Here is a 13,980-nt window from a genome sequence, read left to right on the forward strand (position 1 = left end):
GAAGGCCACACGGATGAAGGCCTCAAGGACAAAGGTCACAAGGATGAAGGCCACACTGGTGAATGCCACACGGAAAAAGGCCACATTTACGAAGGCAACAAAGATGAAGATCACAAGGATGAAGACCACAAAGATGAGGGGCGACACGGATGTAGGCCGCACGGAAATACGCCACACGAATGGAAATGTATTAGGATGAAGACAACAATGATGAAGGCCACAAGGATGAAGACCACATGAATGAAAACCACAAGGAAGAAGGCGATACGGATAAGGGCCACACGGATGAAGGCCACTCAGATGTACGAAACACGGATTTAGGCCATACGGAAAAAGGCCATACGGAAAAAGGCCATACGGATAAAGGCCACTCTGACGAAGACAAGAATGATGAAAACCACAAGGATGAAGACCACATTGATGAAGGCCACACTGACACAGACTACAAGGATAATTGAAACAAGGATGAAGGCCACAAGGATGAAGGGCACAAGGATGAAAACTACAAGGATGAAGGCCACACGGATGAAGGTCTAACAGATGACATCCACAGTGATGATGACCACACGAATGAAAACCAAAGGATGAAGACCATATGATTGAAGAATCACACGGATGAAGGCCACAACGATGAAGGACACCAGGATGAAGGCCATATAGATGAAGGCCTCGTGGATGAAGCCCATATGGATGAAGGCCTTGGCCACACGGGTCAAGGCAACAAGGATGAAGACCAAAAGGACGAAGGTCACAAGGATGAAGGCCACAAGGATGAAGGTCACATGGTCTAAGGCCACACAGATGAAGGCCACAAGGATGAAGGCCACAAGGATGAAGGCCATACAGGTGAAAGCCACATGGATACAGGCTACACAGATGAAGGTCACATGGATGAAGGCTACACAGATGATGGCCACATGGATGAAGACCTTGTGGACGAAGACCACAAGGATGAAGGCCATAAGGATGAAGGCCACACGGATGCTTTCCACACGGATGAAGGCCACACTGATAAAGGCTACAGGAATAAAGGCCACGAGGATTAAGGTCACATGGATGAACGCACCGCGGTTGAAAACCACAAGCATTAAAGCCACTCGGATGACAGCCATATGGATGAAGATCACACGAAAGAAGACCAAAAGGATGAAGGCCACTCGGATGAAGACAACAACGATAAAAGCCTCAATGATGAAGTCCATTAGGATGAAGGCCAAAAGAATGAAGGTCACAAGGATAAAGACCACAAAACGAAGGCCACAAGGATGAAGGTCACACGGATAAAGGCCAAAAGGATGAAGGTCACAAGAATGAAGGTCATAAGGCTGAACGCCACAAGGATAAAGGCCACTAGGAAGAAGACCACAAGTATGAAGGCAACAAGGATGAAGGCAACAAGGATGAAGGCCACAAGGATGAAGGCCACAAGGATGAAGGCCACAAGGCAGAAAGCCACAAGGATGAAGGTCACGATGGTTAAGACCACAAAGATGAATGCCACAAGGATGATGACCACAAAAATTAAGGACACAAGGATGAAGGTCACAAGGATGAAGGTCATAAGGATGAAGACCACAAGGACGAAGGCCACACAGATGAAGGCCAAACAGATGAGGGCCACACAGATGAAGGAAACACGGATTTAGGCCACTCGGATGAAAGAAACAAGGATGAAGGCCAAAAGGATGAAGGGTACAAGGATGAAGACCACATGGATGAAGGCCACACAGATGACGGCCACACGGATGAAGACCTAAAAGATGAAGACCACACGGCTGAAGGCCACAAGGATGAAGACCACATGGTAGAAGGCCACACGGCTGAAGACCACAAGGCTAAAGGCGACAAGGATGAAAGCTACAAGAATGAAGGTCAAACGGTTGAAGGCACCAAAGATGAAGACCACGAGGATTAAGGTCCACTCGGAAGAAAACCATACGGATAAAGGTGACACGAATGAAAACCACAAGAATGAAGGTCACACGGTTGAAGACAACAAAGATGAAGGCCAAAAGAATGAAGGTCACTAGGTTTAAGAGCACAAAGACGAAGGCCACATGGATTAAGGCCACACGGAAAATGAACACAAAGATGAAGGCCACAAGGATGAAGACCACACGGACGAAGGCCACAATGATGAAGGCTTCATGAATGAAGGCAACTATGATGAAAGTCAAAAGAAGGAAGGCCACAAGGATGAAGATCACGAGGTTGAAGACAAGAAAGATGAATGCCACAAGGATGAAGGCCACATGAATGAAGACCACAAGATTTAAGGCCACAAGGATTAAGGTCATAAGGATGAAGGCCACAAGGATGAAGACCACAATGTTGAAGGTAATACCAATCAAGGCCACACAGATGAAGGGAACATAGCTTTAGGCCACACGGATGAAAGACACAATGTTGAAGACAACATGGATGAAAGCCAAACGAATGAAGACCACATTGTCGAAGGCCACACTGATGTAGACTACAAGGATGGATGCCACAAGGATGAAGGCCACAAGGATGAAGGACACAAGGATGAACACCACAAGGATGAAAGCCACACAGATGAAGGTAACACGGATGAAGGCCACACGTGTGATGGCGACACAGATGAAGACCACAATGATGAGGACCACATGGATGAAGGCCACACGTATGAAGGTCACAAGGATAAAGCTACAAGGATGAAGGCCACAAGAATGAAGGTCACAAGGATGAACGACACAAGGATAAAGGCCACAAGTATGAGGGCTACAAGTATGAAGGCAACAAGGATGACGGCCACAAGGAGGAAAGCCACAAGGAGGAAGGCCACGGGGATGAAGGTCACAAGGATGATGACCACAAAAACTTAATGACACAAGGATGAAGGTCACAAGGATGAAGACCACAAGGATGAAGGCTACTCACATGAAGGCCACACAGGTGAAGGAAACACGGATCTAGGCCACTCGGATGAAAGAAACACGGATTTAGGCCACTCGGATGAAGGCCACACTGTTGTAGACAACAAGGATGAAGGCCAAAAGGATCAAGAACACATTGATGAAAGCCACACTGATAAAGAATATAAGGATGGATGCCACATGGATAAAAGCGAAAAGGATGAAGGGTACAAGGATGAAGACCACAATGATGAAGGCCACACAGATGACGGCAACACAGATGAAGACAACAAAGATGAAGACCACACAAATGAAGGCCACAATGATGAAGGCCACATGGATGAAGGCCACACGGATGAAGGCATAAAGATGAGGGCTTCATGGTTGAAGGCCAGACGGATGAAGGCCACACGGATGAAGGCCACACGGATGAAGACCACAAAGATGAAGACCACACAAATGAAGGCCACAATGATGAAGGCCACATGGATGAAGGCCACACGGATGAAGGCCACAAGGATGAATGACACAACGATGTAGGCCACACAGATGAAGGCCTCATGGATGAAGGCCACACAATTGAAGGGCACACGGACGAAGGCCACACGGATGAAGACTTCGATGATTAAGACAACATGGATGAAGGCTACAAGGATGAAGGCCACATGGTTGAAGGCTACACGGATGAAGGACACAAGGATGAAAGCCACAAGGATGAAGGCAATACAGATGAAGGCCACATGGATGAAGCCCACACAGATGAAAGCCACATGGATCAAGGCTACAAGGATGAAGGCCAAACGGATGAAATCTAATCAGATGATGGCCACACGAATAAAAAAAACGAATGGATGCCACAAAGATAAAGGTCTCAAGGATGAAGGCCACAAGGATGAAGGCCACATGCTTGCAGGTAACAAAGCTGAAGGGCCACAAGGATGAAGGCTACAAGGATGAAGGCCACACAGGCGAGGGCCAAATGGATAAAGGCCAGACGGATGAAGGCCACACAGATGAAGGCCACACAGATGATGGCCAGACGGATGAAAACCACGTGGATGAAGGCCACAAAGATGAAGGCATTAAGGATGAAGGCCACACGGAAGATTGCCTCACGGATGAAGGACAAATTGATGAAGGCTACATGGATGAAGGTGACACGGATGAAGGCACGAAAGATGAAGATCACAAGGATTTAGTTCCACTCGGAAGAAAACTATACAGATGTAGGTGACACGAATGAAAACCACAAGAATGAAGGCTACACGGTTGAAGACCACAAAGATGAAGACCAAAAGTATGAGGGTCACGAGAATGAAGAGCACAAAGACGAAGGCTACATGGATGAAGAACACAACGATGAAGGCCTCAAGGATGAAGACCACACGGATCAAGGTCACAAGGATGAAGGCCTCATGAAAGAAGGTCACAAGAATGAAGATCACAAGGATGAAGGCCTCATGAAAGAAGGTCACAAGAATGAAGATCACAAGGATGAAGGCCACAAGAATGAAGACCACAAGGATGAAGACAACTAGAATGAAGGCCACAAGGATGAAGGCCACAAGGATGAAGGCCACAAGGATGAAGACCACAAGATTTAAGGCCACAAGGATGAAGGTCATAAGGATGAAGGCCACAAGGATGAAGACCACAATGTTGAAGGCCACACCGATGAAGGCCACACAGATGAAGGTCATACGGATGAAGGCCACACGGGTGATGACCACATGGATGAAGACCACAATGGTGAAGACCACACGCATGAAGGCCACAAGTATAAAGGCCACATGGTTGAAGGCCACAAGGATAAAAGCTACACGATGAAGACCACATTGATGAAGACCACACGGATGAAGGCCACAAGGATGAAGGCCACATGGTTAAAGGCCACAAGAATGACGGCCATCAGGATGAAGGCCACGCAGATGAAGACCTCTTGGATGAAGGCCACACGGATGAAGGCTACACAGATGAAGGGCACACGGATGAAGGCCTCATCGATTAAGGCAACACGGATGAGTGCCTCAATGATGAATGTAACACAGATGAAGGCAACAAAGATGAAGGCCACATGGATGAAGGCAAAACGGATGACAGAAACACGGATGAAGGTCACATGGATAAAAGCCACATTGATGAAGGTCAATGATGAAGGGTCGGGTTCCGGCCGGCCGAGCGGACAGCACGCTGCACACGTTATCCTGTGGTCCCGGGTTCGATCCCGGGCGCCAGCGAGAAACGACGGGCAGAGTTTCTTTCACCCTGATGCCCCTGTTACCCAGCAGTAAATAGGTACCTGGGAGTTAGTCTGCTGTCACGGGCTGCTTCCTGGGGGTGGAGGCCTGGTCGAGAACTGGGCCGCGGGGACACTAAGCCCCGAAATCATCTCAAGATAACCTTAACAAGGATGACGGCCATAAGGATGAAGGTCACATGGGTGCAGACCTCATGGGTAAAAGCCACACTGATGAAGGCCACACGGGTGAAGGCCGCACAGATGAAGGCCGCACAGATGAAGGCCGCACAGATGAAGGCCACATAGATAAAGGCCACACGGGTGAAGACCACGAGGATGAAGTCTGCAAAGATGAAGGCGATAAGGATGAAGGCAACACGGATGAATGCCACACGGATGAAGACCATGCTGATGAAGACCACAAAGATTAAGGCCACTCGGATGAGGGCCATACGGATGAAGGTCATACGAATGAAGAACACACGGATGAAGGCCTAAAGGATTAAGGCCAAAAGAATGAAGACCATACAGATAAAAATCACACAAATGAAGACCACAAGACTATACGGATGAAGACCACAATAATTAAGGCAACATGGATGAAGGTCACAAGGATGAAGGCAAAATGAATGAAGGTCACAAGGATGAAGGCCACGCGGATAAACGCCACATGGATGAAGGTTACGATTGTGAAGACCACGAAGATGAAGTCCACAAGAATGAAAGACACAAGGATGAAGGTAACCAGGGTAAAAGCCACAAAAATGAAAGCCACAAGGATGAAGGCCAGAAGAATGAGAGACACAAGGACGAAGGTCACACAGATGAAGGTCAAAAGGAGGAAGGCCACACAAATGAAAACAACAAACGAAAGCAAACAAGGATGAAGGCCACAAGGGTCAAGGACACACGGATGAAGGTCAAACGGATGAAGGCCACAAGGATGAGGACCATACAGATGTAGACATCATGGAAGAAGATCACACGGATGATGGCCACATGGATGAAGGCCAAACGGATGAAGGCCACACAATTGAAGGTAACATTGATGAAGGCTACAAGGATGAAGGCCACATTGATAAAGGCCACAGAGATGAAGGCCACAGGGATGTAGAACGCTAGGATGAAGGCCACACAGATGAAGGCCAAATCGATGAATTCCACTAGGATGACGGCCACACGGATGAAGGCTACATAGAAAACGGCCGCACGGATGAAGGCCATAGGGATGTAGACCACTAGGATGACGGCCACACGGATGAAGGCCACATGAAAAAGGCCACAATGATGAAGGCTACACGGATGATGGCTACAAGGTGAAGGCCACATAGATGAAGACCACCAGTGTAACACGGGAGGGGTATTCGTTCTATACTTCGTATCTTTGTTCTCTCTAATCCTCTCTGTAGCCATATTCTGACTTAAACTCTCTATCCAAGGGATCCCACAAATTTTACTCGAGTCGACCCCACGCCACGTGGTCTTAAGACGATTGACCGACTTCAAATTCTACAACCCGTATGACGTGAAATAGACATCTAGCAAAGCTCTAGAGTCGCCTCTGCTGCAACCCGTTCTCGCAAATTCGTATAGTCAATATTGACTTATTAACTACGTGCATAGGTGATATACTAAACATAATAGATACCCTTAAAAAGCTTCATAGAAAACACCGACCTTACCTAACCTTGTTAGTATCTTAAGATAAGCATCTTATTGCTTCGTAATTACAATTATTACTTAACCTATACCTATAATAGGTTAAGTAACAATTGTAATTACGAAGCTATAAGATGCTTATCTTAAGATACTAACAAGGTTAGGTAAGGTCGGTGTTTTCTATGAAGCTTTTTAAGGGTATCTATTATGTTTAGTATGTCACCTATGCACTTATTTAATAAGTCAATATTGACTTTACGAATTTGCGAGAACGGGTTGTCTGCTGCCACCACCAGACCAGTAACACTGAGCGATGACTGAGGTCTGGATCGATCATGCTAATCAATAACTATGGGGCTTGATCCCCACTAGTTAGATGACTTGGGTATCCGTAAGTGTGGAATTAATTAGTAATCAAAGGGAATACTGAATTATGATTCGGTGTTAGAATCGGCGCCCAACTCAACTCGGCCTCGCCGGCTACCCATATGGTATTGACCAATTCACATAAATTACACAAAAATGGAAATTAATAAAAAAAGAAAATTTAATAGCTAAATGGTTTATTCAAAAACTAAACAAAATCTAAATCAACTCACTCCCTAACCTGAACACTTCCTACTTGACCTTATCGGCAATGAGTTGACCGATAAGACCGATAAGATATGTTGACCTCTATACAAAAATTCTGAGCAAACTTTACCCTTTTGGCGACCAGCTAGATGTTTGTGCTAAGGTCTTGGGGAGAGGTGGAGTGAACACCTTTCCTGGGATGATCCGGATACCACACTGTCCTCTCTCTGATGCTCCTCTACCCAGGAGCCCAGAGCAGAGTATTGTTCCGCCTAGTTTACCAACTTACTTAGCAAAGCTTAAGTTTAACAACTAACCTCTGTTGCACTGAATGATCCAGATTGGTTGAATTATTTTAACTGAAGTTACTTACACAAGCATCTTAGGGAAGAGCTATTCCCAATTACAAAATGGCTATTTGACCTTCGAGAATTACTGAATGTGGAAACTCTGTTGACCTGTGACCGCCAGGTCGCCGAGGTCACTCCGCGCTACAGCCTAGTCCTGGCTCGTGACGTCACTGATGGTGACTTAACTCAACCTCCTAATAATTAGAATCCTCTTGATATTATAACCAGTAATATTATACAATTTGAACGAAGACTAATTTCTCTAAATAAGTGCCCGCCAAACACACACCGAAACTACGACATTGGTACAACGTTCGAACAAGTTTTAACGCCTCCTAACCAGTTATAACAACCAATATAGCAAGTTGTAACAACGTTATAATACGTCATAAACACGTTAAGCCAAGATGTAACAACTTTATTACAAGTTGTAACAAGCGGAAAATAGTGACAGTTTCGATTTGTGTTTCCAGGGTGAATACTATAGAATGATTCATTATACGTTGCTATGAGAAAAAGGGCGCCAGCCATTTTGTGACTCAGACTTGCTAATTCCCAGGGGGATGCGCCTTGTGCTTCCAGGGTCAGGTCACTACCACTTGACTCCAATCTTCCGAAACTCCCCGGTCTGAGATAAAACATTCTAGATCATTCCCACAACAGCTAGTTTGTTACACCAGGATGACGGCCACACGGATGAAGGGTACAAGAATGAAGGCCACTCGGATGAAGACCACATGGAAAAATGCCTTCCAAATGAAGGCCCACACTGATGAAGGCCACACGGTTGAAGGTCACACAGGTGAAGGCTACAATAACGAAGGCCACACGGATGAACATCACATGGATGAAGGTCTCACGGATAAACGCAACTGGGATATAGACCACTAGGATGACGTCCACAAGGTTGAAGGCCATACGGATGAACACCACATGGATGAAGGTCTCGCGGATGAACGCAACTGGGATATAACACCACTAGAATGACGTCCACAAGGTTAAAGGCCGTAAGGATGAGGGCCAAAGGGATGTAGACCACAAGAATGACGGTCACTAGCTTGAAGGTCACACGGATAAAGGCCACATGGATAAAGGCCACTGGGATGAAAACCACTAGGATGAAGGCAACAAGTGTGAAGGCCACACGTGTGAAGGCCACACGGATGAAAGCCACACAGATGAAGGCCACACAGATGAAGGCCTATGGATAAAGGAAACAAGGATGAAGGCCACGAGGATTGAGGCCAAACAGATGAAGGCACAACGGATGAAGACCACATAGGATTAGGGCCACATGGATGATGGCCACACGGATAAAAGTCACACGAATGAAGACCACAAGGATGAAGGCCTCAAGGATGAAGACCATAACGAAAAAGGCCTAACGGATGAAGGCCACAATGATGAAGGCCATTAACTTTGGACAGGATGTACGTGAAGCAAACCTACGGAAAGCCTGTAAGAATACCTTGGCACTCATATTGAGAGTCACTTCTAGATGGACTGCCCTTGTTGTGGCACAAGTGAAAAGGCAGATATATGCCTTTACTGTTTTTTTTTTTTTGTCCTTGGTGCCTGTTAGTGTTAGTTCTCCTGTGAAATCTACTCCTGTAGTCTCAAAGGGACGAATATGTACAACTCGTTCCCTCGGGAGTGGAGGAGGTCCCAGATATGGACACACTCTGGCATCGTATCTCCGGCAAATAACACAGGATATAATTATGGATTTTACAGTCTGCCTACCAGAGACCCAAATCATTTTGAAGCTTCTTAGGGACATTGTCAAATTCTGTCCCGTATGTGTCTGTCTGAGCTTTTGACCCAGTACCTAAGGGCGCTAGGGAATTTATGCTTGATTCCTATTTTCTTTAGAAAATCAAACACCACTTGGGCGACACCTATTAGTTTGTTCAGTTCAGAGTACCGATTAGGATCAATTACTATAGTTCGAGTTAGTTCTAGGTTCTCAGTGGGAGCAGTGACATTGGTCGCAATGACTTGTGGCTTCTGTTCAGGCCACTGGTCGCTGACTTGCCACTGAGGTCCACTGAACCACATCTCTGCCTATTTCCTTAATGCAGTTACTCATGTAAGGATTTTTACTATTATTGTTTTTCACCCACTGTAGAACTGCCTCATTATCTGACCATACCACTGTTTCTTCAAAGTGGATGTTGCTTAAGGCCTTGTTCAGATAATGAGCCAATCTTGTTCCTAGCAGTAAGGCTGTTAATTCCAGTTGTGGCAATGATCGTTTCTTTAACGGTGCCACTCTGGCCTTTGATGTGAGCAAATTGGCTTGACCATTTGAGTCCAGGTAAGCTACTGTGCCATAAGCCATTCCTGAGGCATCACAGAATACATGAAGCTTAATTGGTTCTTTTTCATTTACTGTGTTCCGAGGGAACTTGACAAACAGTAGGATACTTAAATCTTTCACCAGCCCTTGCCATTTTATTTGTAAGATAGGTGTTATAAGATCATTCCAGCCTATCTTTTGTAGCCAACATTCCTGCATTATCAACTTCCCATTTATTAAGATTGGACTTAATAGTCCCAATAAGTCGAAGGGTTTGGTGACTAGGGAGAGTAATTTTCTCATTGTTAGGTTGGTGGTATCCGGCTCCACCGACTTGATTGTGAACTGATCTGCTGTTGTATTCCATTCGATGCCTAGTACCTTTGTCTTCTTGGGTACCTGGTAGTTGGGAAACTCTTTTTCGATCAGTTGATTTAATTTGTCATTGTTGGAGACCCACGACTGGAGAGGCGCATTTGCTCCCATTAATTCTCGATTGGCCTCGTCATATATGTTCAGCAGTTTACTTTCACTGCTGGCTGTTCCTCTGAAATTGTCCACATACAAGCTATTGCTAATTTCTGTTTTATTTGGGCTATTGGACTTCTTCAAGTGCGTGTCTAAGGTAGCTTGAAGCAGAAACGGAGAAGTGTCACCAAACAAAACAGACACAAACAGTGATTAATTAATTCACTGTTTGGATTGTTAGGATCTTAATCCATAAGTACTTGGTGTAGTTACGGTCTTCTTCTTGGAGACCTACCATAAGGAAGGCCTTGCTGATATCGGCCATAAATGTGTAAGTCCTAATGCGGAACTTTAACAGCACGTCGTATAGCCTTTGAGTCAGGCTAGGGCCAGTTTGAAGGCAGTCATTTAAAGAAACACAATTCTGCCTGGTCTTAGCACTGCAATTAAATACTATCTGTAGTGGGGTAGTAGCTGCAATTTTCAGTACAAGGTGGTGAGGCAGGTAGTGTCCTTACTTTGGGGTTATCATTTGTGACAACTTCGATAAATCTGTCATCGAGTTGTTTCTGTATTAATTCATGGTACAATTTCAAGTTCTCAGGATGTCTTTGTAAGCGCAAAACCTGTGATCCTAATTGGTTTTGTGCCATAAAATGGTTGATGGGTAGCTGAGGGTGATTCAGCTTCCATAGTAACCTGACCCAGTAATGATTATCTCTGTACATAACTGAGTCTAGGTATTGTTTGTAAGTACAGTCACCATCTGGACTAGGTTGTTCAGGGACAATGCCGAGAGTTGCCAGGTCCCATAATTTATGTACAGAGGGATCAAGCTAATCCTCGGACATGTCTCTGAATTGTAGTGGAGACTGTTCTAGTCATGCAACCATTAGTGGGTTGGCATGTTGGTGGTCCACAGGTATGGGTTGCTTCAGCCGTAATACTGGGCCTATTAGCAAGTAGCCACCTGCAGACGGTAACAGGTTCATTCCCTGTTTTTCATCCTGTCCTTTGATAAACTTATGGTAGACATCTGAACCCATAAGGATTCCAATATTGGAGAGGTTGTCTGACGTAATGTTTTGAGCCAATTTGATTGCCTTTTCTTCCAGGAATTTGGCTGTTGTCCCTAAACCATACACATACAGATCTGAAGGGAATCTATCTACTACAAAAGCTTGTATCTTTCAGACATAACCGTCTAAACGTACTTTAGGTTGAACTACCTTGAAGACTCGGGCTCCTGAGTTAGTGAGGAATGCTGCTATGTCTATTCATGTTTCTCGTACAGGCTTGAGTTTCAAGGCATCTACCAACTCCTTTGAGATAAAAGTCATTTGGGATCCTTGGTCAAATAATCCACGTATGGTGACCTTGGACTTTCCATTTTTAATGATCAATTGAGCAGTGGGTAGACCTGATTTATGATCAGACCTGGTTGTTCAGACACTTATGTCTGGCAGTATGGTACAGAGCTGTACTGAAGTGGAAGTTCCTTCCTCCACTTGTGGTTTGGGAGACTTTGTACTTGATTCCCCACAGAATGCTGTATGGTGTATACCCTTATCATATCTATTACAGGTATGTATTTGAGTTGTACACGTGTCGGGATTATGTGACCTTATACACCTGGTGCATTGATGTAACTCTTTGAGTCGTTTTATACGTATTGCACGATCAGGGTAAGCTCTGCAGTTGTACATGGTATGTTGTTATTCACCGAACAGACATGGCCTCCAGATGTTAACAGCAACTTCGGGAGTCACCGGTTTGGGTGACACATTAACTGTAGTTATGGAGGGACCCACTGCATATGTGCCCAAACTACGATGATTCTACCTTGGGGAAGGGAAGTTGTTTTAGATTTATTTGGAGTACTGTTTGCTCTCTGTTGTTTACTATTAGTGGTTAGATGTTGATTTTCCATCTGTGTTATCTCTTTGTCTTTCTATGATGGATCGCAAACCTTCTGTTATCTCCTTTACTGTCAGATAGGATTTGTTGTATATGACAAACAACTTATCCAGTACGTCACTGGGTAATTTGCATCTCATATGGACTTCTATTATCCAGTCTAATTCATCCAGATTCACTTTATTGTTAAGCGCCTTGAGCAAGGACTCAATCGCCAATCTAAAGGCTTCGAGTGAGTCAGCTGATCCATCTGGATGAAGTATATCTAACAATTTTTGGGTTAGAAGTCTGATAGTTCTTTCAGGCTTAGCATAATTTTCCTTAAGGAGCTGCACTGCGCTATCATAACCATTATCTGTTAATGTAAAATTGCAGACCACTTTTAATGCTTCATACCTTAAGACACTCTGGAAATGTGTAAATTTTGTGGTCTTGGCTATAGTGGCATTAGAATCCACTGAATTGACAAATTTGTTCCACAAGTTATCCCAACTTTCATCCTCTGTACCAGAGAAAGTTGCTAGACTGAGTGATGGTAATTTGACTTCTGGTTGTGTCGAGTTTTGGGAAGCTGTGGCTGCAATGTTCGTAGTGGCCTTGTGTATGGTTATTAACTTGTCAAAGTGTTGTAAATTTGTTTGTATTGCATCTTCATAATCTGCATTTTCATTTATGGCAGCTTCCGTTGTTTCTTCATCTATGTTAGTATCAGCTAGCACACTGATATTTCAGGATTTGGTTTCTTACATGCTCTAATTAGCTCTCTGCAACCTTATGATGGCCCTCCAGTTCAACATAATCAACTGGAGTTTGTTTACATAAATCATCACATTTATTGATCTGTCGCGCTAAATGGCCCTTCATACCTGCAAGGGTTGCTTTTACAATTTTTGGAGTAGACATGATGGCTGTATTAGCTAGCCCTGTTGGAGATGTCCTTGTGCCAAGCCTTGTTGGCCTCTGATTTGGATAATTACTAGCGTTTGAGCTAGTAAAGCTATTAGTCTCCGAACTAAAGCTGTTTATCATTTACAAATGCACACAATATATAATCATACACACTATAAATTGAGTAGTAACCTTGTAACTATGCTGGATTTACCTCAAGTTAGCTCTTTAATATCACTCTTCATTGGTACAGAGACACAGAATAGCAATCAAAGGCGAAATTATTATAGTTAAATTACAAATGTTTATGGTAATATTATGAAGACAACACAACTCGGGTTTTCATAAGAAACTGCATAAAATATATGCTTGCTAGGTTGTAATATAGGTTCAACTCTAGACAAGTAAAATAACTTATACCAGGTTAGCACCATAAGTTAGACTAGGTTGCTGAACAACACCAGCCTAAAATGTCCTACCCTTGTGTAAGATTTGGTTGTAAAAATACTCCGTCTATTTGTAGGGAGGGACAAATGCTTACACCACTGTGAGTGAATAACTTTAAGCAAATGTTTACCTTATTGTTATAAATTAAATTATAAATTATACCACATATTGTGGTCTAATCTACTATTATATTACAGTTTTAAAGAATTCTAGGTCTTATCTGATACTGTAGGTGGAGCCTGCTAGGGCTGGCATTCTCCAAAT

The 13,980-nt window shown here is 44.2% G+C and overlaps 4 protein-coding genes across 4 annotated transcripts; 3 read left to right on the forward strand and 1 right to left on the reverse strand.

Moving 5' to 3' along the window:
* Window positions 1-1,265: 1,265 nt before the first annotated feature.
* On the forward strand, window positions 1,266-2,276 carry LOC123760796 (putative uncharacterized protein DDB_G0292636). The gene is made up of 3 exons (XM_045746581.2): window positions 1,266-1,368; window positions 1,527-1,871; window positions 2,068-2,276. Exons 1-3 carry the CDS (start codon window positions 1,266-1,268, stop codon window positions 2,274-2,276), a joined length of 657 nt encoding a protein of 218 aa, XP_045602537.2.
* A 141-nt stretch (window positions 2,277-2,417) lies between these two features.
* On the forward strand, window positions 2,418-3,416 carry LOC123760795 (putative uncharacterized protein DDB_G0292636). Its single transcript, XM_069328482.1, has 2 exons — window positions 2,418-2,696; window positions 2,856-3,416. Exons 1-2 carry the CDS (start codon window positions 2,418-2,420, stop codon window positions 3,414-3,416), a joined length of 840 nt encoding a protein of 279 aa, XP_069184583.1.
* Window positions 3,417-3,855: 439 nt separating this feature from the next.
* On the forward strand, window positions 3,856-4,414 carry LOC123760794 (putative uncharacterized protein DDB_G0292636). Its single transcript, XM_069328483.1, has 2 exons — window positions 3,856-4,074; window positions 4,130-4,414. Exons 1-2 carry the CDS (start codon window positions 3,856-3,858, stop codon window positions 4,412-4,414), a joined length of 504 nt encoding a protein of 167 aa, XP_069184584.1.
* A 7,954-nt stretch (window positions 4,415-12,368) lies between these two features.
* LOC138367083 (uncharacterized) lies at window positions 12,369-13,284 on the reverse strand. Its single transcript, XM_069328484.1, has 2 exons — window positions 13,248-13,284; window positions 12,369-13,078 (listed from the first exon to the last, which is right to left on the reverse strand). Exons 1-2 carry the CDS (start codon window positions 13,282-13,284, stop codon window positions 12,369-12,371), a joined length of 747 nt encoding a protein of 248 aa, XP_069184585.1.
* Between the last annotated feature and the right edge of the window lie 696 nt (window positions 13,285-13,980).

The sequence above is a fragment of the Procambarus clarkii genome, chromosome 21, assembly GCF_040958095.1.
Source record: "Procambarus clarkii isolate CNS0578487 chromosome 21, FALCON_Pclarkii_2.0, whole genome shotgun sequence".
Taxonomy (NCBI): domain Eukaryota; kingdom Metazoa; phylum Arthropoda; class Malacostraca; order Decapoda; family Cambaridae; genus Procambarus; species Procambarus clarkii.